The 26,627-nt window shown below is 42.1% G+C and overlaps 1 protein-coding gene across 1 annotated transcript in view; it reads right to left on the reverse strand.

Moving 5' to 3' along the window:
* Nucleotides 1–16,960, reverse strand: part of ADAMTS3 (ADAM metallopeptidase with thrombospondin type 1 motif 3) — a 187,046-nt gene extending 170,086 nt beyond the window's left edge. The window contains exons 1-2 of the mRNA XM_075284923.1: nt 16,305–16,960; nt 14,980–15,007 (exon numbers count right to left, since the gene is read on the reverse strand). Of these exons, the coding sequence (XP_075141024.1) occupies nt 14,980–15,007; nt 16,305–16,373 (97 nt within the window). The 5' untranslated portion in view covers nt 16,374–16,960. The remainder of the gene's footprint in view (nt 1–14,979; nt 15,008–16,304) is intronic.
* Between the last annotated feature and the right edge of the window lie 9,667 nt (nt 16,961–26,627).

A 26,627-nucleotide genomic window follows, 5' to 3' on the forward strand; every position in this document is an offset into this window, starting at 1 on the left:
TCTCAACATAGTATTTAAAGTTTGCCAGTATACTAAGTAAGTTTTATCACCTAAGTGGCAGGTAAAATCATATTAATGACTCTATGGATCACTAGTCAATTGCAAAATATGGAACAACAGGGTGTAGCCATCCTGTGAGTAACTTACACAGGATTTCTGTACCACCTTTGCTCCATATAGTTTACACTGGACTGCTGCAGCCTGCAACCTCTTCTGTGCTTACACAGAACTTCTGTACTCTTTTACTCTATCATACCTCCCAACTTTTGAAGACCAGAAAGACGGACAAAATGTGCGGTACGCTACGCGCACCGTGGCAAATGTAGCCCCGCCCATTTTTATGTTCATTCTGCCATTACTCATTAATTTTTTTTAAGTGCCCCCACACAGTATAATCCTCCTATAGTCACCTGTACATTATATGTCCCCATATTATAATGTTCCCTTCCAACTGCCCCACAGCATTAAGTCCCTCTCCTGGTGCCCTGGGGGAAACTAGAGGGGAATATGAAACTGAGGCAGCTGGAGGGGGACATTAAACAGTGGGGGTAGTTGGAGCGGATTAATAAATTAATGGCAGCTGAAGTGGGACATTCAACTGGGGGCAAATAGAGGGGAACAATAAACTGTAGGTGTAACTGGAGGGTGACATTAAACTGGGGGCAACTAGAGGAAGACAGGACCCCACCAGCTACTCCCCTGTTTTAATGTCCCCCCTCCAGTTGTCCCCAGTTTAATGTCCCTCTTAATATCCCCCAGCTTAACTTCCCCCTTCACCCACCCCCAGTTTCATGTCCCCCCTCCATCTCTCTCCCAGTTTCATGTCCCCCTTTATCTGCCCCCAGTTTCATGTCCCCCCTCATCTCTGCCCCCAGTTTCATGTCCCTTCCCTTCATCTGCCCACAGATACATGTGCCCACCTCATCATTTAACAAAAAAAAACACTTATACTCACCTTTCCTCGATCCTCGAGCTCTGTCTGCAGTCTCAGTCACGGAATTGTAGGCGTGATGTGAGTGACGTCATCATTTCGCACCTACAGCTTCTGCGTCCGGAGCACAGCGGTGAAGCAGGAGCTGTGTCTGCCACAGCTCCTGCTTCACTCGCTAGTGTATTCAACTCATCTGCATCCGGAGGACTCAGATGAGTTGAAACTGGGACATACCTCCCGCCAACCAGTACTGCGGGACAGGACACCGAATCCGGGAATGTCCCACAGAATCCAGGATGGTTGGGAGGCCGCTCTATATTTTACACCCAATTCCCGCAGCCTGTATTTCCCTCTTTACTTATACAGGGCTGATGCATGCCTTCCCCCCATATTTTACACAGGACTAGCTACTTATGACAGCCCCACCTTCTGCCAATTTGGATCCCACAACATGCGTCCACTTTTAGGTTTATTTTTTCTAAGAACAATTAAAGTCTCTGTCAATAACTAACCTGATAATTGTTCCATGTAATAGAAATTGAAGGCTTTAATTCTGATGGAATTTGCATTATATCATCAGTCTAATCACTAGCGAATAACCCCTTTTCTCTTCTGATCTGCATTCCATACCCTAGTACAAGTAGACATATTTACAACATATCCTCCATATCTACTTCTGGCTCATTTTCTATTCCAGACCCCCATTTGAATCTGTGACCAATAACATTTAAAACTGTTGTCATCTTTTCATATACCTCCAGTTATAAACAACTTTTCATAAATGAATAGTACAGGTGAAAATAAAAAACTTTGTAATATATCTTATCAAGGATTTCTGTTTCCTTTGCCACTTATTAAGCTTTTCTTTTTCTTCAGACTGCTTGTTTACATCTCTGTAGCCAGCCTCACACATAGAGCTCCATGGAGCAGAGAGGAACTTAGTAGGGCTCTCCTGCCCGCTTGTTAATTCATTTATTGCCTCATCCTGCGCTCTCACAACCTCTTACTTAGCAAAGTCAAAAAAGCAAAGAATAGCAGAGTGTAACAGCAGCAATGATTTGAGTGTCTTTTCTATCCCCCCTCCCCTATTCATAGACCAATATGGACAAAATAACTTCCTGCAAAGAGGAGAAGAAACCATATTTTTAACAGATTATATTACAAAATTATTTCATATTTTAAGTTGAACTATTAAGTTAAAAATGTTGTTTATAACTGGAAGTATGCTTTAAAATGTGACATAAAGTTACTTACTAAGCGGTGCTGTTATATTCAAAGCTGCAAGTATTACATCATATCAGTCACACTCATTTTGTCCTGGATGTTTGTGGGATTTCTTAAAGGTTGCAACACTTTGACAAAGGCTCTGGTGGTAGGGGACATTTTCTCCCTCCCTGTGTGTATGTAGGGGCTAAGCCAGCCCCTTCTCTGTCTTTGAATCAGCCATTAGAGAAGGGCCTGGCCTAGCAAATGCATTGAACCAGACAGTCACCCATTTTGCCATTACAAAAACTTGTAGAAAACTAGACTCCTTGGCAAATGAGAGAAGTGGTGTCATAAGTGACATATGCAGAAATGAAGACATAATTTGGAACAGAATGAGGTCTTGCAAAGGGCATTGACTGTGATCCCATGTTGATCCCTGTCACAGAATTGGCTTTAAAATAATTGTATTAAAGCATATTAAAAGGGAATCTGTTACTATAAAAATACTCAATTACTGTTTCTTAGCATAGAAAAAGTAGAGATATACATGAATAAGTAAAAAGTTCTACTTAATAATTTCCCTTTTTATTTTTATTATTTTTTTTTTTTTACAAAAGCATGCATCAGTCCACACCGCTCCTCTTGCCCTATATCATGATGCCCACAGATTAAACTGCATTTTCCTTGTGACATGTTTCCATGTCTAAAGACAGCTAAAATGGAGCAATAAGCCTTGTGCCATCACTAAGACATAGCTTGACTATACATGTCTAGGGAATGTGTGGACCAGATGGACCATCAAACTATGTTTTTACAATTGGATTGCTCATTAACTAGCGGCAGGTTTTTTGTATAGTACACCACCACTAACATTTCCCATCAACTCAGGGTTCTCAAAATGTTTTCTTTTTCTGTCTGTTTTATTACTTTGTAGTTGTTGTTGCCATCCTTTTTCCAAAACGAAACACATGAACTTATCAGTTTTAACTGATAAGTAAAAGAGAGTAAAAAGTGATACAAACAGCTACACAAAATTTTTAGGAGGACACAAAATTATTTTAGTACTCTTTTCTGTCCTTAAAAAAATGGACACCAATGAAAGGGAGACTAAATGAAGGCAAATGACATATATATTTTAATAGTAGACACTTTAGATCTACCAACAAATACTGTATGTTTTTAAAGCTGCTTTAGTTCTAAAAAATTGGATAGACTGCAAAAAAAAAAAATCCCAATGGACGCTAAATCATAATTTGCAGCTCAAAACTATTGCAAATGCCATAGGCCCAATTTCTTCCATTTTTGCATACCACATAATGTGAAAAGTGGCATAATCCTTGCACAGTCAGGTGGCCAAAAGTATTATTGTAAAAACCTTATTGGACAAAATGCTGCACCAAAGTCACAGACTCATCATTTTCAAGATTAGAAGCGATCCCAGAGGTGAGTCCCCCACCAAACGTGAAATGATGGCAAATACAAATCAGAATCATCACTGTGTACAATTTGGAAAACCCTTTTAAGGCACAGTATTGATAAATGTGCCCCATTGATACCAATTACATAAATTTTATCTTTCCACTTGCTTGCATTCCTCTGTTACATAGAAGAAGGGACCTCTAGGACTCCATCTGTAAGCAGCACACAACTTATTTGTGGATACTTGTGAATACTTGGGGGTTTTCTGAGGTAAAACATTTTCTTTAAAGGCATACTCAAATTTAAAGAGGAGCTTTCAACACCTCCCTAGGCACCTCTCCACTGATTCTGGGGCAGATACGGTCTCTAGCCTCCAGAATTCCTATTCAATCATTGCTGTAAGATTCAGCACAATTATGCTGTCTGTTGTCAAGTGGGTGTTTCCTATCTTCCTGCTCCATCCAAAGACAGCCCATCTGATAGTAAAGAATACTAACAGAAATGATTGCTGGGGATGGGTTGGGGTTAGAGAAAAAAAATTCCAACTACACCAGAGTCAATGGAGCAGCTCCTATTGAAGGATGCAATGAGTTGCAGTTGGTAGAGGTAATGAATCAACAGGCAACTCTTCATTCCTATAACTTTGGAAAACACACAATACATATTAAAGAAAGTCTATCACCAGAACCAATCATATCAACCCTGCCCAACATATAGATAGGTTAGGGTCACCAGAGTCAAATAGTGTTTTCCTCTTGTGAATGTGCTGCCTCCATTGCCAAGGTATTGCTGTTTTTGTAAATAAACAAATGAACTCTTTGGAGCAACAAGGGCATTGCCACTTTACTCTTTATTTAGCTTACTTAAATAATGCCAACATATTCCACAGTGCTTTACAGATATAGTTATCACTCAACGTCCCACATAGAGCTCACTATCTAAATTCCCTATCGATACTTCTTTAGAGTGTGGGAGGAAACCGAATTATCCAGAAAAATTCAATATATAAACTTCATGCAGATGTCCTTTGTTGGATTCAAGCCAAGGACTACAGCACTGTAAAGCAACAGCGTTAACCACTGAGCCATCATGTTCTTTGCTCCAAAGGGCTCATTTGCATCTGTAGGACTAGGTTGATATTCTGAAGACAGACTCCGTTTAAGTGAAATCAGTTTTTTATTTGATGTCACAAACATAACACGTAGGTCCAATAAGACCTCATAAGTACCCTCTAAGCATACTTAGAAAAGGGATTCTTCTTGTCCCTTAGAAGTCAAGGCTGTAGATAAGTGTTTCATAATACCGATCTAAGCTTTACGGAATAGCTGAAAGGATTCACTTAGCAGAGAAAGACATGTGGCAGGCTAGCTTTACCCACTAGATTAGCACTATAAGGGCATCTGGCACCAACATTGACATATATATATATATATATATATATATATATATATATATATATATAAACATTTTGCTTCTATAGTATGTATGCCTTTGGGAACCACTTATTGCATAGGGAAACTCTAACCCATATGATTCATTCTGATCCAGACCAAAGCAAACTAAGAATGCACATCGGGAAGTTATATCAGTAGCTGTTTTACTGTACCATTACTTAAGAGATATCCACATAGCCTGCACGCTTAGGGAAAACTAAATAAGGTAACTGCACACTGAATGACCTTTCCTGCATTCTGCCAATTCATGTCACATTCAGTAATAGCCCAACATTAGAAGAATCCTATTTTAAAAGCTAATATAATTTTGGAAGGGATCTGGCTCCTATTAAAACATTGGATAACCTCATTTGACTCAATCATAGGTGACTTTAGGGTAATGAGTATAATTTATCACTTATATGCTTATAAATAAGCATGAATAAGGCAAAAGGGAGAAGGGAAGGTAGAAATGAAGCCCATTCTGATGCTTGGATTTGTGTAGGAGTAAGCGTTCAGTGTTATTCCATAATTACTACTACTGAAAGCTAAAAACAAGTACGTAACAGTATCTACTGTTTCCATGTAAATAGATAGACTTTCTCAACAGTAGAAGTCTATCTATTTACAGGGGGTTGTTTGGTAAACATCTGTCTTCTCTGAAGTGCTGTATTTATTCTTTGAATGCATGAACCCTCAAGAGTAATAGAACAGAATGAAGAAAATATCACTTTTGAAAACAGTAATACCTGTTATGATAATAAATGCCCCTTAGGACCAGTTCACATCTGCGCTCAGGTCATTGCGTTCCCCTTTCCGCATGAACAATGTAGAGAGAAAAGCGCTGTAAGTGGAAATCAAACAGACCTATGGGGTCCGCGGGTTTCCTAAGGCAGCTTTTTCATGCAGATTAGGTTTTGTTTTTCTTTTGGGTGGGGGGGTCTCCAAGTGGACTCCCTGAACGGAAACCCATACGTATATGTGAACCGGGCCTTAACGGATGATGCTATTTATCATCCATATCGTAGTTACCACATTACAGTCCAATCTGCACAGCAGGGTCCATATAGCAGCTCCATCCATATGGAAAAGTCTTTACCAGTTCCACACTGAGAAATGTGCATGTAAAGAGTAGTATTGGCTATAATAGTCTGTTATAGTTACACCAGCTATGATATTTCTCAGAGACATAACTGAAAGGGGATCTTTCACTACCTCCACCAACTCAGACTATTTGCATCCTTCATTAGGTGTCCCTACACTGATTCACTGATTCGGGCACAGTTGGAATTTTTTTGCTAGTTTCCACCATTCCCTGGCGTATTGGTGCTGTTATTTTCAGCATCCAATATGCTAATTAGGTCATCTGGGTTGGGTGCTTAAGCTAACAGAAATTATTCCTCATGAATAGTGTGTGTTAGAGACAAAATACCAACTACACCCCAAACATTGAAGCGCAAATATTAAAGAATGTAAAATGGTGGAGTTGGTGGAGGTGGTGAAAGGTCCTCTTTCTTTAATGGTCTTGAGCCCAAAATGTAAAATCTGTAGCAAAGGTAAATAACTCAGGTTTTGGGGTGCTGTTTTCTGGGAAAGGACTCATTGGTGCCAATTACGCAACATAACGCAAATGCAATATCTATGCACTTTCTATATTATATCTTAAATTTGTCCATGTATCAGCCCTTTTCATGGTAGTACCTATTTATATATCTAAGCTACATGGAATATCTACATACAGAAGTGGCCATATGTCAGCTACAATACAGTATATACAGTATGCATTTACAGTAGCTTTGTAAAGTAGTAAAAAAAAAAAGATTTCTTCACAGAAATATTGCACTTATTTGTTAGTAATAACACACCCTGGTGTTCAGAATGTATGGGTGTGTGCATATTCTAATAATGAGTCTTGGTTAGGCCTTACTCACACATCAGCCTTTTGGTTAGTGTTTGTGACCAGGGTGGTTTGAAAATACATAACAGGTGAACATCTTTCCGGGATATCTCACCAATATGTAGATTCCTCTCCTGTTTAAGGTTCATAATCATATATGCCAATAATTGGCCAGTCAATAAGGCCTTAGGCTAAGTTCCCATTACCATCTTTCTGTCCATTGTTCTGATCCATCATAGCATCAAAACAACATGCAGAAAAGCTAACAGAAGCAAGGATAATACAATATGAAAGAAAGTAAATAATTTGATATTTCAATATCAAACTTTTTTTATAACTATTTTTACAAAGTTATTTTAAAATATATATTGAATTTACTTATTGCCATTTGTATTGACAGCACAACCCCCTAATCATGGTAGTGTCTAAACATCAGTACAGTCCATATACTATAACATGTTATATTTTTCATACAATAACCCCAGCCATAGTATTGTCCATTTAATTTTATTATTTTAATACCCCAATGAAGCTATAAGGGGAAATATCTACCACCAGCGGATTAAATTGACAGGTTTCACTAATTTACCCTCTAAAAGATGTATCAAAATTGGAATTAATTGAATTATATGAATTTTGTAAGGTCTTATATCAACTCCTATTTCCTATTTTAAACAGTTACAAAATGTTGGGAATCCTGCCACTGATGTAAAATGTATGTCTTGAATTAGTAGTAAAGGAAGAGCACATTGTGAAACTGTTTACATGGACTTTTTAGCATATGGTTACAATGATACTTTAAAGAAAGTATTCTTTGTTATCATGTGATCTGATGTAGCGTGATAAGTGTGTGTTAAATAGTATTCTTACAGAACCAGTATAATCGTAATGATATTTATCAAACACATCCAAGAACTCATTGATGGGCCCATGAATTCCTCTTACACAATAAATAATTTTGATATAATCCAAAGTGCAAATCCTTAGAAGGTCTTTTGAAGGTGAGATTGGTTATGTTTGCCCTATGATATGTCTATAGCACATGGACCATATTAATGTATTAATCATTTCCTAACATGGCTATGCAAAGAACTCTAACAGCTGTACCACATCAGTGGAGACATACAGTCATGGCCATAAGTGTTGGCGCCCCGGAAATGTTTCCAGAAAATTAACATTTCTCCCAAAAATGATTGCAATTACACGTTTTGTTATACACATGTTTATTTTCTTTGTGTGTATTGGAACAACACAAAAAAGAGAAGAAAAGCAAACTGGACATTTCACACAAGTTTTCCAAAAATTTCCTAAATTTTGGCACTTTTTCAAAGTTAGGTAGATAGGTAAATAGCTTTGTTTCAAGCATGGGATGCTCGTTCATACTCAATTGTGGCAAGTAACAGGTGTGGGCAATATAAAAATTACACCTGAAACCAGATAAAAAGGAGAGAAGTTGACTCAAACTTTGGATTGTGTGTCTGTGTGTGCCACACTAAGCATGGAGAACAGAAAGAGCAGAAAAGAACTGTCTGAGAATTTGATAATCAAAATTGTGGAAATATATCTAAAATCTCTAGGTTACAAGTCCATCTCCAGAAATCTATGATGTTCCTTGGTCCACAGTGCACAACATAATCAAGAAGTTTACAACCCATAACACTGTAGCTAATCTCCCTCGATGTGGACAGAAGAGAAAAAATGATAAAAGGTGGTGGATAAGCAGCTGCAAAGAAGTTCCAAAGAAATTCAAGTTGTCCTGCAGGCCCAGGGAACATCAGTGTCAGCGTAAACTATCCATTCACTTCAATGAAATCAAACGCTATGGCAGGAGAGCCAGAAGGACACCACTGTTCACAAAGAAATATAAAAAAGCCGTGTGCCAAAATGTACGTGACTAAGCCAAAATCCTTGTGGGAAAATATCCTGTGGACAGATGAGACCAAGATACAGCTTTTCGGTAAAGCACATCATTCTACTGTTTACCAGAAACAAAATGAGGCCTACAAGGAAAAAACACATTACCAACAGTCATATATGGTTAGAGGTTCAAAGATGTTTGGGGGTTGTGTTGCTACCTTTGGCACTGTGTGCCTTGACTGTGTGTAAGCCATCATGAAATCTGATAAACAAAGGATTTTGGGTCACAATGTAAGGCCCAGTGTCAGAAAGCTGGATTTGAGTCATAGGTCATTGGTCTTCCAGCAGGACAATGACCCCAAACATACTTCGAAAAGCACACAGAAATGGATAGAAACAAAGCACTGGAGAGTTCTGAAGTGGCCAGCAATGAGTCCAGATCTAAATTCCATTGAACACCTGTGGAGAGATCTTAAAATTACTGTTGGGAGAAGACACCCTTCAAATATGAGACACCTGGAGCAGTTTGCAAAAGAAGAGGGGTCCAAAATTCCAGTTGAGAGGTTTAAGAAGCTTGCTGAAGGTTATAGGAAGCTACTGATTTCAGTATTTTTTTCCAAAGGGTGTGCATCCAAATATGAAGTTTAGGGTGCCAATGACTTCGTCCAGCACATTTTTAGAGTTTTGCATGAATTTATATAATTGTTGTCTTTGTCTTCTCTATTGTTTGTGTTGTTACACAAGTATAACAAAACATGTATAATTGCAATAATTTTCTAGAAGAAATGTTTTATTTTTTGGAAAAATTTCAGAGGTGCCAACACTTATGGCCATGACTGTACACGTGGTTTTAGACAGGTTAGTCTGAGTGATCAACAGAAGTGGCTGTATCTGACTTATAACTAGGACCTGTTGAACTAAATGGATTGTAAATAACTAAAAAGCATCACCATTAAGAAATAAATATACTCAGTACTGACAGTACTCATCCATAGAGTACAGTCAAGGTGGAGGGGCATTCCTCACCACTCAGCATCATCACTGGGCAGTAACGAATGCTCCCTCAGACAGTACAGTGCTATGGATAGTACTGTCAGGAAGGGTGTTCCTCACAGCCCAGCTAGACTGTCAGGAACGCCCTTCTGACAGTGAAGAACTATTGGTAACAGCACCAATAGCTCTTGCCCCAAGTACATAACAGGAAAGCCAACAGTGCACGGAATTCAGTGTACTCTTGGCTTTCTAGCGGTATATAAAACAGCATGTGCCCGAGGATATGAAAGGTCCTCTTTAAGTAAGATAAGTGATGTCTGGTAGAAAATGCAAGCAAATAATGATTGTCAATATAAAACATTAGCTTCTCTGTATTCATATATAGAATATCACTGACTAATTAAGACATGGTATACATAGACCTTAGAAACTCTATAGAAAGCAACATACAGTATTACAGCTTTGAGTTTCAAATATCTTATAAATTACAGTTTCCATATTTCTTGAATTTTGGCCCACTCTTCTTTGCAGAGTTGTTTTAATTCAGCCACACTAGATGGTTTTGGAGCATGAACGGCCTGTGTAAGATCACCACTACCACCACTATGTTTGACCGTCAATATTATGCTATTTTTCTGAAATGATGTATTAGTCTTACACCGGCTGTACACCTTCCTAAAAGTTCCACTTTTGTCTCGTATGTCCAAAGAATATTTCCCCCACAGTCTTGGAGATTATCAAGATATTTTTTGGCAAATGTAAGATAGGCCTTTGTATTCTTTTTGATCAGCAGTGGTTTTCGAGTATGGACTCTCACATGGATACCATTTATGCCCAGTCTCTTTCTTATCGCTGAATCATCACTTAGGTAAGGCAATTGAGGCCTGCGGTGTTTTAGATGTTGTTATGGGTCCTTTTGTGACCTCCTGGACTAATTTTGGTAGGCCAGCCACTCCTGTGAAGGTTCACCACTATTTCATGTTTTCTCTATTTGTGGATAATAGTTCTCACTGTGGTTTGCTGGAGTCCCAAAGAGTTAGAAATTACTTCATAACTAGAGATGAGCGAGTAGTATTCGATCGAGTAGGTATTTGAACGAACACTATGGTATTCGAAATACTCGTACTCGTTCGAATACTATCGCTATTTGCAGTAAAGAGTCGATTCAGAACCAGCGTTGATTTGCCGAATGCTATACACTTATAGCATTTGGCAAATCAATGCTGGTTCTGCAGCAGGCTCGTCCTTGCTAGTCGGGAGAGCTGGCAGCTTGCGTTTATGCGGGAGCTGACTTTTTCTCATAGGAATGCATTGACCAACGTTGATTGGCCAGTGTACAGCATTCGGCCAATCAATGCTGGTTCTGCCGGAGGCTCGTCTGTGAGGAGGCGGAGTCTAAGATCGAACCACAGCAGTCTCCATTGTGTTCCGATCTTAGACTCCCCCTTCTCACAAGCGAGTCTCTGGCAGAACCAGAGTTGATTGGACGAATGTTGTACACTGGTCAATCAACGCTGGTCAATGAACTCCTATGAGAAAAAGTAAGCTCCTTCATAACCGCAAGCTGCCAGCTCTTCCAACTAGCAAAGACGAGCCTGCTATACACTGCATAGCATTCAGCAAATCAACATTGGTTCTGCAGCAGGCTCGTCCTTGCTAGTCGGGAGAGCTGGCAGCTTGCGTCTATGTGGGAGCTGACTTATACTCATAGGAATACATTGACCAGTGTTGATTGGCCGAATGCTTTACAGTGTAGAGCATTCGGCCAATCAACGCTGGTTCTGCCAGAGGCTTGTCTGTGAGGAGGTGGAGTCTAAGATCGGACCACAATAGAGACTGCTGTGGGCCGATCTTAGACTCCTCCTCTTCACAGACGAGCCTCCAGCTGAACCAGCGTTGATTGGACAAATGCTGTACACTGGCCAATCAATGCTGGTCAATGCATTCCTATGAGAAAAAGTCAGCTCCCGCTTAAACGCAAGCTGCCAGCTCTCCCGACTAGCAAGGACGAGCCTGCTGCAGAACCAGCGTTGATTTTCCGAATGCTATACAGTGTATAGCATTCGGCCAATCAATGCTGGTTCTGTAAGACGAGTAAGGGCCAGTTCACATTAGCACTCGCCTCGAAGGAGTCTGCAGGAGAATCCCCCTGAACTGAACATCAGCGCAACAGCAAGCGCTGTGCAGTTAAAGCGCATGGACCCCATAGACTATAATGGGGTCCGTGCGCTTTAACTGCACAGCATTCCTCCTAAACACTCTCCTCCTGCTACTCGTGGAATTGGTGAGTCTCCTTTAGTCGAATAGTGATTTTCCTTGAAACGAACATTTTTTCCCCATAGACTATAATGGGATTCGAGTAGTCAAATATTGAGGCTCTACTCGAAACTAATATCGAATATTTCACTACTCGCTCATCTCTATTCATAACCTTTTCTAGACAGACAGATGTCAATGACTTTGTCGTCTGTTCTTGAATTTTTTCAGATCGGGACATATTGTACTGCTTTTTGAGATCTTTCAGCCTACTTCATGTTGTTAGACAGTTTAGACTTAATTGATTTCTTCACACTACGCCCCACGCAACAGACCCCTTTTCAAGAAAGTGCCAAAGGTGGTGTAAAAGAAAAAAAGTCACAATTTTTTTGGAGAAAATCCTGTCCAAAAAATTATGACTTTTGTATGCCCTACACACCAGAAAAGAATGCTTACAATGCATGGCGTACAATACACGATACATTTTCCCAATTATATTTGGTTATTTCCTGCTTAAAAATTATTCATGCTTATCAACAGTTTATAGAAGAAAGATTATAAATTCGAGTAAAGTATGGTGCGATTGCTTTTAAACAGCAGCATATGGAATACATACAAAAATACTCCTCTACAAACATAGGGTGGTATATGAAGTTATCGTCACAAGAAACTATTACCACAGCATTACAACTCCATAAAACGCAGAAAAACAAATGAAACAAATCCCTGGAGCTACAGTGGGTGGTGACTCTGTACTGGTTGTTTTTTCATAATGCCTATAAAAGTTCTTTTAGACTGGCAACTAATAAAATAAACTGGCCCTGGAGTGTTCAAGGTCTACTAAAGCCTGTGGTAGTTTCCACCCACTATTCTGTAAAGTAGCTAAATACCCAGACGACACTTTAAAATGATCAGAAATGGCATGTCTGTGGCACCAGATTTTATTTTATTTTTTGTTTTTGTGAAAAATTATATTTTTCCATGTGATTTCTATCAAGCAATGCAGGAAAAATCATGAGAGAAAAGCATGTACGCATAATGTTACACTTCACACATACCTATAGATGATACTCAGTCCCCTGGTGGTGACATTATGTGTTACTACAATAATATTATGTACAACATAATACATATGGTACACAAAGCGGGGCACATTAATGTGTTTGTACATAGAATATTGAATAAAACGTTCCCAAATTTGTCACGTTTAGGACATTTTATTTCAAACAGCTTACAGTAGTTATACAGTTTCATAAAATTCTGGATCATCCGGGGCCCATTGCTTACAGGGAAGGAGTTACAATGCTCACTCGAACTTGAGTTACTGAACACTGCTGTAGTAACTCATCAGGATAACCTACAAACAGCTGATCTGCTGGAGTGCCAACACTGACCTCTGCCAATATAAAACTGATCAACTATCTTAGGGTATGTTCACATGGCGGAAAATGGATTCCGCGTGTGAACATACCGCGTGGCTATCCGCGATGGAATGCCAATGTAGTGCACAGACATCTCGTCACAGCATTCCGCTCCGGATTAGGTCCGAATGAATGGGCCTAATCGGGAGAGAGTCTCGCACCGTGGAAACCGCAGCTGAGTCAGCTGTGGAATCCGCAGCAGGATAGGGCATGTCGCTTATTTTTTCTGCTACTAGCTAGTGTCTCCCATTGAAGTCAATGGGAGCTGTTTTTGGCAGTGGATTTTGAAACTCCGCTGCCAAAAAACTCGGTGTGAACATACCCTAAGACTAAGGCCCCTTATTGTGGAAACACAGATGTTTTGTTGCAGATTTAGCTTCGATTTTTTGTGCCAAAGCCAGAAGTAGGTTGATCAGAAGGAGTATAAGAACTTCCTACATATTTCCCATTCCTTTTGCAGCTATTCTTGGCTTTGGCTCAAAAAACCGCAGCAGAATCTGCAACAATGTAGGGCCTTGGCCTTATGGCTGAGACCCCACCTCAGCGTTTTACAGTCACAGCAAAGTAGATGCGAATCTCATCTCTACTTTGCGTTAAAATGCACACTGTGGAAAAACAGCAATTTCCAAAACCGTTACAGTTTTGGAAATCACAGCATGTCAATTATACCTACAGAAACGCCAGTGGTTTCCCTATAGACATAATTGAAGCAGAAAATCCACAGAGAAAACTCTACTAACTTTGTGTGAAAAGTGCTGTGAGAAGAACCGAGATGCATTGCGGTTTTGCCTACAGCGCTCTTTTGCTGCGTGATGTCACGTGAGGCCTTAGCCTAAGATCCTGTGCACACGGAGTTTACGTGCGTGCATTTTACCATAATACATGTGTATAGAATATACGTGTAAAAATAGCAGTCCCATTGACTTCAATGTAAATTTTTACACGTGTAAAAAATGTGTCAAAAAACGCGTCAAAAAATTTGACGCGTTTTTTTGTAAAAAAATTCCATTGAAGTCAATGGGACTGCTATTTTTGCACGTGTATTCTATACACGTGTATTATGGTAAAATGCGCGCACGTAAACGCCATGTGCACGGGCCCTAAAGGGTTTTTTGCAGGGAAAAAAAAGCATTCTACTGTCCCCAGCTCTTTGTTGCCAACCACCTGTGTCCATTCAGACTTGTGTGGTAACACTTTGTAACACCATGTTACTATAACAAATCACTCAAACTTTCTCAAAGATTTCTCAAACTACTGAATGGTCATTCTGATCAGTTATTCAAAATTATGCACATATTTAGGTAGATTTGCTATTCAGACCTTTAGAGAAGTTGGATAACAACCCCTTAAGAGGTATCTGACAGCGGATTACATGGATTACTCTCCCCAATGAAACAAACAGCTGAGCAGAGTGTGCATGTATGTGGAGGAGTCAGGAGAGATAACTGTTCAACAACAGTAATTTCATATATAGAGTCACAATGGAGTTTTTGGAATCTTGCTACAAAAATCCCACAGGTATAAAGCAGCATTCCTAACCAATAGCTTGTCATATCATAAACTCACCTATCTGGGTGTTTCTTCCATTGCCAGCCTAGGTATAAAGAGAAAGAAAGGACATTAGTTTTATTTAGATGTCTTGGACACTTCACAGTTAAAAGTACACTGCATGGTCTGTGCTTTTTGGAAAACCAAAATTGCTCCAGGCAACTTTTAAGTTTATTGGTGGGTTTTCCATCGCTGAATAAACATCTGTGTTGCCACCTATAGTCCAAGGGCTTTCATTCTGTGTCTAGCAGAAATGTTAGCAATGAGTGCCCCATTGAATAAATCAGCAAGGTTATGCCAACAGTCCAGTAGCCAAAGGCCCTAACCATAATGAAATATTCAGTGACTGCTTCAGGCTCCTGATGGAAAAACCAATGAAATGATAGATAGATAGATAGATAGATAGATAGATAGATAGATAGATAGATAGATAGATAGATAGATAATGTGATAAGAAACAAGATGTCTGTAGGAGAAACATATCGCTATTACATAAGGAACAACTTTATGGGAAGTATGTGAGATGGTTGTTGTCAGGTAGGGGGAGCTTTTTAGCCTGGATCTGTCAAGAAGTCTAGAACATTTTAAGGGTGACACGTGTAGCCACTGCCCTCCGTTATAGTTAAACATGGCACTGTCACAGTCCGACTGGTCCTTATACATACAGATTCTCATCATCTACAAGTAGGAAGAAGGAAGGAAAGAGAAAGAAAGCAATCTAAATATGTAAGAATTAGTGTGATAACTACGATATAGATTGTAGTTACCGTATATTGGATGGGTATATTTGAGACAGATATGAGATGGATGAGAAATAGACAGATAGTAAAAAGAGATGCTAGAGTAGTATACAGTATAGATAGAAAGATAGACGGATAGATAGTGTAGTGTAAAGTAGTAGATAGATAGATAGATAGATAGATAGATAGATAGATAGGTACATGTGTCACAAATAAAATAGATAGGTACATATGTGATATTTTGGTAGAAGAGGAATAATATGAATAGTTGGATGAATGTAGGGATAGATAGATAGATAGATAGATAGATAGATAGATAGATAGATAGATAGATAGATACAGATAGATAGATAGATAGATAGATAGATAGATAGATAGGAGTTAGTTAGATAGATAGATAGATAGATAGATAGATATGAGATAGACAGATAGAGATAGATAGATAGATAGATAGATAGATAGATAGATAGATAGATAGATAGATAGATAGACAGATAGAGATAGACAGACAGACAGACAGGCCGACAGACAGACAGACAGACAGACAGACAGACAGATAGATAGATAGATAGATAGATACTACTATTGAGAGTTAGCACTTACCGGCTGAATTGTAGTCTTGCCTTCTACCACAGTCACAGCTAGGAGGAAGCATAGTGACAGGAGAGCCATGGCGATGAATATCCAGCTAATCCCGGGCTCCACACGCGGTATATGATGCTTGTGTGATGCGGTTCCGCCTGGAGGTCTCCTCAGCTGGACATGTGAGCAGCTTCTCTCCTTTTGCAGTAGAGCTCCTCTCTGCTATTCTCTATGTAATTCTTCAGGTCCCCGAGGACCAGTCTTCTCTAGGTAAGGTTCAGTGGACGTGTCTAGGACTCTTCTACTACTCTGTAACAGTGAGGTCCTGGGTAAGGACGACACTTGTGTCATACACTTAGTTCTACTAGTTAGGGAAAGTGTGCTCCTTTACTAGAAAGGCTTCCCAGTCTACGTGTTACTCGCAGGTTTTAGTTGGACTTGCCCTTTAAGAGACAAGGGACATGCAGCCAGACGGGAGGATAGAAACTTCTTATAGCTGCTGCTATGTGCTCTGCCGTGAAGTACTAGGCATCTGCTCAGGAGGGACGGAGAGGGTTAAAAGTATTCATATACTCTTTAGTCAAAGCAGATAAAGGTATCTAATATAAGGGAGCAAGGAAAGCAAAGCTGGCAGAAGGAAGAGGAAGAGGGGGAGAGAGTCTGTGTGTGACTCCGGTGCTCAGAGAGCGCTCTGCTTTCCCCCTCAAGCCTCCCAAACATCTAATAGAGGCCTGGCTGACACCTCCCCCTGAGACGTCAACAGACCCCTTCTCTTCCTCCCTGCCCTGGCTGTAGAGATGCGAGCTAGCTCTGGATGAATGGAGCTGTACACCCTGTCAGCTTAGCTCAAACTGCTCTCTATTCTGCCATCTCTCCAACATATACAGCTTTCCTACAGTCCTGAATGGCTAGTTATTCACTCTTGCCCACATTAGAGATGTTGTAGAACTATAACAACTTACTAGCTATTCACAGCAGGGCCACCTCTGGGACCACCACTGATTAGAAGGGAAAAGCCCACCATTTCAATGGAGTGCTGCCTCTGGTCTCCTTTCTATAACTGGCAGTGCTCCTTGTAATTGACACACGGGACGTGGTAGGACGGAAACTTATCTCATATCCTATGAGTAGGTGATACCTTGTTAAACTGCGACAACCCCATTAAATCATAAAAATGGGTATACCTACTGTGGAATATGTCTGCATTTGTGGACCTGTTCTAAAAAGTGTCATTGGGTCTGTTTATTAAGAGTGACACTTTGAGCAGCGGTCTTAATCCCTTGGTGCAATGGTGTGAGATATGCCAGAATTAAAAGGCTGCGGTCTCTGAAAAATTCAGATGCTTTGCCGAAAGTCTCATGTGTCAGAATTGAAACCTACACTAGCTGGGGTGTGAGCTATAATTCGTACCAGTTAACTAGGATATGTTATATTAAATTGGTCAGGCAGAGGTGACTTTGTTGTGGCTTGCCTTTACCTCTGCCCCATTCCGTCAACTTTCTCCATCACTGATTTGCCCCATGTGCGGAGCAGGACTCCCACTGGCATAGCCAGGCACACCTATCAATCTAAACACCACACTGATCAATCTGGTCTGTGCCAATCACTACATTGGCTGTCTATTCAATACAGAATACAATCTAAATTTATCAACCTCATCCACAAGGCTCTACATAGTGCTGCACCTTCCTACATTTCAGTTTAACCCCCAATTAGTACAGCTTCAAGCGCATACTAAAGACATCTTTACAGACAGGCCTAGCAAAATTCCTAATCTAAAACCTTCTGCAGTTAGAATTCCTAAAACTAACCCTCCACTGTTCACAATCCTGCATTATCCCACAGGATATTATGCCGTATTGAACAGTAATCTTATATGTCCAGATACCATCTGCATATTAAAGGACACTGACTGGCGAAGGCTCATACCACTTTATTATTTTGTGTAATGAAATTAATCTTCATTACATAAAGAGCTAGACCACTGTATAAGGCCTAGTTCACACGGGACACGGAATAGCGTATTTTGGTCCTGATTTTGACACAAGAAGTTGCGTCAAAATCGGGACCAAAATACGCCTGCCACGACTGTCAGTTGCGGCTTCCCGCTCCGGAGTAGGCCCAAAAGGAATAGGCCTAGTCTGGAGGTTGCTGCCGCGAGGCGGACGCCACGGCTCAATAAGCCACAGAATCCGCCTGAAGAAAGGGCAGCTCACTTCTTTTTTCCGTGAGCGGCAACATGCCGCACACGGAAAAAAGATCGCTAGCGGTCTTCATAGACCACTATTGTGAGGGGGCAGATTATGACGTGGATTCCGCGCAAAAATCCATCTCCTCTATCCCATGTGAACGAAGCCTAAGAAATGCTACCTCTTGTGTCACCTCCTCTACCTCGTAGATTGTAAGCTCTTATGAGCAGGGGCCTGAATCCCATTGTGTAAATTGTTTTCTTAATTTGTAATGTCTCATTTTGTTTGTACTTGAACCCTACAACTTGTAAAGTTCTGCGGAATATGTTGACGCTATATAAATATTATTATTATTATCCTGGTTGATCTTGATGTGGTTTCTGCATCTGAATCTCCATGAAAACTTCAACACGAAGTCTCACGCCCGTTTAGCCCTCACTGTATATAAGTCTAATTAGAGTGCAAAGTCATGGTACAAAGCCAAGGTTCAGGTTTTTGACTGCTGTTTTTTTTGGATAGCAATCTGACACAAAAGACCATTTTGATGTGGGGTATACCTAAAACATGTCCCTTTTGTGATCCAGTACCTGAGATAGTCAAGGGAAAATTGGGGCTTTGGTTGAATAAGAGCTGCTTATTGAGGGTAATCTTCCACAAAGCATAATGAGAAGAAAATCAGTCACTGAAAAAATGGGTCTTTATGGAAGGGGGGTCTCCTCAAAGGCGTTGTCTTCTTGAGAAGTTTCACTGTATGTGCATGCATGCATGTACATGGATGTGCTTGAAAAGGACATTCTTTATAAATCATGCCACTGAAAAAGAAGCCACATACATATGGGCATCTAATAGGCTATTACCATGTGACTGGCACCTTATCTAAACCTTATCTTTGTACTTTTGGAATGCTGATATCCACCACCTAAACTGCTATTGACTAGTGTCAGGCATTGCTTAGGTTATCAGGGTGGAATGGCTCCCTAGTGAAGGGCCTATTCCTGTACTCTTGGTAAGTGGCATAGCTTGGTGGACAGCTGGGAAGGAGGACTACTTGCTGGAGTGGAGAATAGCTTGAATCATAACCACCTTAAAAGTGTATTGAACAGGTAAAGAAGAAATCTAGTTCTGCAAGCCAGACAACTTGTGATAAGAGTTGTGGTATGTTGTGGTAAGAGGACAGGTTCTCCAGATGCAGCCAGTGCACCCCCTGAAACGGTAGAAGCGTGATGTTCATTGCCACAGCCTGCTATCTTACACACTGTGCCCATCTTCATCACTGGTGAACTGCTATGGGTGACCTGTATGGGCGGCAGCTTGGAAGGAGGCAGGCCAGTGCAATGTAACTACACCCGCATCCCATAGGAGTGTGTGTATGTATATGTACAGTATATATATATATATATATATATATATATATATATGTTAGGGTTGGTCGATTAATCGAAAAATAATAAAACCGAATATCTGATGTCAGAGACCGCTGCGTGGCGCATGTGACCATTGAGGGAGAATCATAGCCCTCCGCAGTTCCTGACGTCAAGAGAAGAGAAAAGAAGAGGAAGTTGCGTCGGAGCCCAGGAGAGATGAGTAATAGACATGAGCGAACAGTAAAATGTTCTATATTCGATATTCATTTCGAGTAGCCCCTCATTATTCGACTATTCGAATCGAATATCGAATCCTATTATACTCTATAGGGGAAAAATGCTCGTTTCAGGGGTAGGCAACATACAATCAAATTGAACTTACCAAGTCCACGAGTGAGGGTCAGGCTGAATTCTCCGAGAAGTCTTCTCCGTGCAGCGTCCCCGCGGCGTCTTCCGGCTCTGAATTCACTCTGCCAGGCATCGGGCCTGGGCAGAGCCAACTGCGCATGCCCGCACTACAAGAAAATGGCCACTTACAGTCAAAGCGGCCATTTTCTTGTAGCGCGGGCATGCGCAGTCGGCTCTGCCCAGGCCCGATGCCTAGCAGAGTGAATTCAGAGTTGGAAGACGCCGCGGGGACACTGTGCGGAGAAGACTTCTAAAGGTAGGAGAAGAACCAGCGTTGATTGGCCGACTGTATAGCATTCAGCCAATCAACGCTGGTTCTGCATCGAATTTTTCCATTCGAATAGCGAGTAGTATTCGATCGAGTACGAGTATTTCGAATACCGTAGTATTCGATCGAATACCTACTCGATCGAATACTACTCGCTCATCTCTAATAAGTAATACTGTTTTCATGCTTGACAACCTCAAGGTTCGCCCCACACATACACATACTGTAAAAAGGGCATGACCTAAATTAATAGTAATCGAGGTAAAATGCCTGATTATTCACAATTTTGATTTTAGGTCAAAATCAACCAGTCCTAATATGCATATTTATGTTTATACAGTGAAACCTCAACAAAATACCACTTGTTTACCAAGGCCACATTTTTTGTCACAGATCTTAATTTTCCAGCTAGCCATCTTCTAGTATGGGTGGTCGTCTCAAAGAGATTGCACTATGTGTGTGTGTAGCAGTAAATTTATTGGTAAACTTTAAAGGGGTGGACCAGTTAGAGGAAATAAGTGTTTTCTAGATCTCTGCTCGACACCATTGTCTGTTCACGTCCAGAGAATAAAAATGCCAAGAGTGTGCAAAGCAGTAATCAAAGCAAAAGGTGGCTACTTTGAAGAACTTATAAGACATATTTTCCGATGTTTCACACTTTTTGTTAAGTATATAATTCCACATGTGTTAATTCATAGTTTTGATGCCTTCAGTGTGAATCTACAATTTTCATAGTCATGAAAATACAGAAAACTATTTGAGTGAGAAGTTGTGTCCAAACTTTTGGTCTGTACTGTATATTGAAAAGATTTGTGAAAAATATATGAAAAATAATAGTCATATTTCCATAGCATATCATATGTTTCATCTTCCTTTTCTGCAAGGTTTCTATTATATTTAATAGGAGCCACTATGCAAGGTTTTGTACTGTATACGGAGGCCCAGAAGACAGAGCGCACAGCTTTATTCTATGCTGTATGATTTTTAATTTATCGCCAGTAAACAGCAACGACATTGGTCAGTCCAAGCGGCTCTATAACTGAAAGGATCTATTCACATGGCAGATTAATTGCAGAAATCTCTGAAACTAAAAATCAGTTCTTTTTAATGTAGTTGTGGTGGTAAGAAAAGGGAGTTTTGCAAGCTCGATTTGTGAATGGTACAGTTTCAGGAATGTCTGCCATTTGAGAATTCACCCAAAGGAAGAAGGTACCCATTTAGTAAATAGCACTGCAGCATTATGGTAGCTTTGTGTCTGCTTTTCTGATCCATCAGAGTGTTAGAACATGTCAGTGAAAAACATTTACTTGACGACAGATGAAACATGCAGGCAGGCCCATGTAATACATGGTGAAAGCGGCACACTGGCTTACAGGGGCTGATCGTCCATGAGGTGGCCTGAGGTGATGGCATATACTGGGGTGGGGGAGGCGACATTCTATTTTAATCGGTAGCTAATTATTGTATAATTATAATAATTTACTCACCTATCCACGCTCCTATACAGGCTGACCTATGTTGCTGCCTTTAGATAGCGCTGCCCTTACATGACAATGCCATGCTTCCTAGCATTTTTCAGCATCATCTACAGCAGACCCTGGAGGTGACAACGGGGCCATCTGCTGCAGGACAGCCCAAAAATATAAACCATGAATTTGCACGCCACTAGAGATGAGCGAGTAGTGAAATATTAAATATTCGTTTCAAGTAGCCCCTCAATATTCGACTATTCGACTGAATATCGAATCCCATTATAGTTAAAAATTAGAGATGAGCGAACACTAAAATGTTCGAGGTTCGAAATTCGATTCGAACAGCCGCTCAATGTTCGTGTGTTCGAATGGGTTTCGAACCCCATTATAGTCTATGGGGAACAGATACTCGTTAAGGGGGAAACCCAAATCCGTGTCTGGAGGGTCACCAAGTCCACTATGACACCCCAGGAAATGATGCCAACACCTCTGGAATGACACTGGGACAGCAGGGGAAGCATGTCTGGGGGCATCTAACACACCAAAGACCCTCTATTACCCCAACATCACAGCCTAACAACTACACACTTTACACACTCAATACCACATCTCTGACAGTAGGAAAACACCTTGAAACATGTGTATTTGGCACTTGCAGTGAGGAGAGCTTGTCACCAGCAGTGAATTTGGCCCTTGTAGTAAGTTGAGGTTGGCACCAACATTTGTTTTGAAAATCAGGGTGGATTGAGCCTCTAACCAGCAGAGTTTGGGCAAATTCATGGTGGAGGGAGCCTCTAAACACCCCAGTTTGGGCAAATTCATGGTGGAGGGAGCCTCTAAAAACCCCAGTTTGGACCAATTCATGGTGGAGGGAGCCTCTAACCAGCCCAGTGTGGGCAAATTCATGGTGGAGGGAGCCTCTAAAAAACCCAGTTTGGACCAATTCATGGTGGAGGGAGCCTCTAACCAGCCCAGTTTGGGCAAATTCATGGTGGAGGGAGCCTCTAACCAGCCCAGTTTGGGCAAATTCATGGTGGAGGGAGCCTCTAAAAAACCCAGTTTGGACCAATTCATGGTGGAGGGAGCCTCTAACCAGCCCAGTTTGGGCAAATTCATGGTGGAGGGAGCCTCTAAAAAACCCAGTTTGGACCAATTCATGGTGGAGGGAGCCTCTAACCAGCCCAGTTTGGGCAAATTCATGGTGGAGGGAGCCTCTAACCAGCCCAGTTTGGACCAATTAATGGTGGAGGGAGCCTCTAACCAGCCCAGTTTGGACCAATTAATGGTGGAGGGAGCCTCTAACCAGCCCAGTTTGGACCAATTAATGGTGGAGGGAGCCTCTAACCAGCCCAGTTTGGACCAATTAATGGTGGAGGGAGCCTCTAACCACCCCAGTTTGGACCAATTCATGGTGGAGGGAGCCTCTAAACAGCCAAGTTTGGACCAATTCATGGTGGAGGGAGCCTCTAAAAACCCCAGTTTGGACCAATTCATGGTGGAGGGAGCCTCTAACCAGCCCAGTTTGGGCAAATTCATGGTGGAGGGAGCCTCTAAAAAGCCCAGTTTGGGCAAATTCATGGTGGAGGGAGCCTCTAACCAGCCCAGTTTGGACCAATTAATGGTGGAGGGAGCCGCTAAACAGCCCAGTTTGGGCAAATTCATGGTGGAGGGAGCCTCTAAACAGCCCAGTTTGGACCAATTCATGGTGGAGGGAGCCTCTAAAAAACCCAGTTTGGACCAATTCATGGTGGAGGGAGCCTCTAAACAGCCCAGTTTGGGCAAATTCATGGTGGAGGGAGCCTCTAACCAGCCCAGTTTGGACCAATTAATGGTGGAGGGAGCCTCTAAACAGCCAAGTTTTGGGAAATTCATGGTGGAGGGAGCCTCTAACCAGCCCAGTTTGGACCAATTCATGGTGGAGGGAGCCTCTAAACAGCCCAGTTTGGGCAAATTCATGGTGGAGGGAGCCTCTAAAAAACCCAGTTTGGACCAATTCATGGTGGAGGGAGCCTCTAACCAGCCCAGTTTGGACCAATTAATGGTGGAGGGAGCCTCTAAACAGCCAAGTTTGGACCAATTCATGGTGGAGGGAGCCTCTAAAAACCCCAGTTTGGACCAATTCATGGTGGAGGGAGCCTCTAACCAGCCCAGTTTGGGCAAATTCATGGTGGAGGGAGCCTCTAAACAGCCCAGTTTGGGCAAATTCATGGTGGAGGGAGCCTCTAACCAGCCCAGTTTGGACCAATTAATGGTGGAGGGAGCCGATAAACAGCCCAGTTTGGACCAATTCATGGTGGAGGGAGCCTCTAAAAACCCCAGTTTGGACCAATTCATGGTGGAGGGAGCCTCTAAAAAACCCAGTTTGGACCAATTCATGGTGGAGGGAGCCTCTAACCAGCCCAGTTTGGACCAATTAATGGTGGAGGGAGCCTCTAAACAGCCAAGTTTGGACCAATTCATGGTGGAGGGAGCCTCTAAAAACCCCAGTTTGGACCAATTCATGGTGGAGGGAGCCTCTAACCAGCCCAGTTTGGACCAATTAATGGTGGAGGGAGCCTCTAACCAGCCCAGTTTAGACCAATTAATGGTGGAGGGAGCCTCTAACCAGCCCAGTTTGGACCAATTAATGGTGGAGGGAGCCTCTAACCACCCCAGTTTGGACCAATTCATGGTGGAGGGAGCCTCTAAACAGCCAAGTTTGGACCAATTCATGGTGGAGGGAGCCTCTAAAAACCCCAGTTTGGACCAATTCATGGTGGAGGGAGCCTCTAACCAGCCCAGTTTGGGCAAATTCATGGTGGAGGGAGCCTCTAAACAGCCCAGTTTGGGCAAATTCATGGTGGAGGGAGCCTCTAACCAGCCCAGTTTGGACCAATTAATGGTGGAGGGAGCCGCTAAACAGCCCAGTTTGGGCAAATTCATGGTGGAGGGAGCCTCTAAACAGCCCAGTTTGGACCAATTCATGGTGGAGGGAGCCTCTAAAAAACCCAGTTTGGACCAATTCATGGTGGAGGGAGCCTCTAAACAGCCCAGTTTGGGCAAATTCATGGTGGAGGGAGCCTCTAACCAGCCCAGTTTGGACCAATTAATGGTGGAGGGAGCCTCTAACCAGCCCAGTTTGGACCAATTAATGGTGGAGGGAGCCTCTAACCAGCCCAGTTTGGACCAATTAATGGTGGAGGGAGCCTCTAACCACCCCAGTTTGGACCAATTCATGGTGGAGGGAGCCTCTAAACAGCCAAGTTTGGACCAATTCATGGTGGAGGGAGCCTCTAAAAACCCCAGTTTGGACCAATTCATGGTGGAGGGAGCCTCTAACCAGCCCAGTTTGGGCAAATTCATGGTGGAGGGAGCCTCTAAACAGCCCAGTTTGGGCAAATTCATGGTGGAGGGAGCCTCTAACCAGCCCAGTTTGGACCAATTAATGGTGGAGGGAGCCGCTAAACAGCCCAGTTTGGGCAAATTCATGGTGGAGGGAGCCTCTAAACAGCCCAGTTTGGACCAATTCATGGTGGAGGGAGCCTCTAAAAAACCCAGTTTGGACCAATTCATGGTGGAGGGAGCCTCTAAACAGCCCAGTTTGGGCAAATTCATGGTGGAGGGAGCCTCTAACCAGCCCAGTTTGGACCAATTAATGGTGGAGGGAGCCTCTAAACAGCCAAGTTTTGGGAAATTCATGGTGGAGGGAGCCTCTAACCAGCCCAGTTTGGACCAATTAATGGTGGAGGGAGCCTCTAAACAGCCCAGTTTGGACCAATTCATGGTGGAGGGAGCCTCTAAACAGCCCAGTTTGGGCAAATTCATGGTGGAGGGAGCCTCTAAAAAACCCAGTTTGGACCAATTCATGGTGGAGGGAGCCTCTAACCAGCCCAGTTTGGGTAAATTCATGGTGGAGGGAGACTCTAAACAGCCCAGTTTGGGCAAATTCATGGTGGAGGGAGCCTCTAACCAGCCCAGTTTGGACCAATTAATGGTGGAGGGAGCCGCTAAACAGCCCAGTTTGGGCAAATTCATGGTGGAGGGAGCCTCTAAACAGCCCAGTTTGGACCAATTCATGGTGGAGGGAGCCTCTAAAAAACCCAGTTTGGACCAATTCATGGTGGAGGGAGCCTCTAAACAGCCCAGTTTGGGCAAATTCATGGTGGAGGGAGCCTCTAACCAGCCCAGTTTGGACCAATTAATGGTGGAGGGAGCCTCTAAACAGCCAAGTTTTGGGAAATTCATGGTGGAGGGAGCCTCTAACCAGCCCAGTTTGGACCAATTAATGGTGGAGGGAGCCTCTAAACAGCCCAGTTTGGACCAATTCATGGTGGAGGGAGCCTCTAAACAGCCCAGTTTGGGCAAATTCATGGTGGAGGGAGCCTCTAAACAGCCCAGTTTGGACCAATTCATGGTGGAGGGAGCCTCTAAACAGCCCAGTTTGGGCAAATTCATGGTGGAGGGAGCCTCTAAAAAACCCAGTTTGGACCAATTCATGGTGGAGGGAGCCTCTAACCAGCCCAGTTTGGACCAATTAATGGTGGAGGGAGCCTCTAAACAGCCAAGTTTGGACCAATTCATGGTGGAGGGAGCCTCTAAAAACCCCAGTTTGGACCAATTCATGGTGGAGGGAGCCTCTAAACAGCCCAGTTTGGGCAAATTCA

The sequence above is a fragment of the Leptodactylus fuscus genome, chromosome 1, assembly GCF_031893055.1.
Source record: "Leptodactylus fuscus isolate aLepFus1 chromosome 1, aLepFus1.hap2, whole genome shotgun sequence".
Taxonomy (NCBI): Eukaryota; Metazoa; Chordata; class Amphibia; order Anura; family Leptodactylidae; genus Leptodactylus; species Leptodactylus fuscus.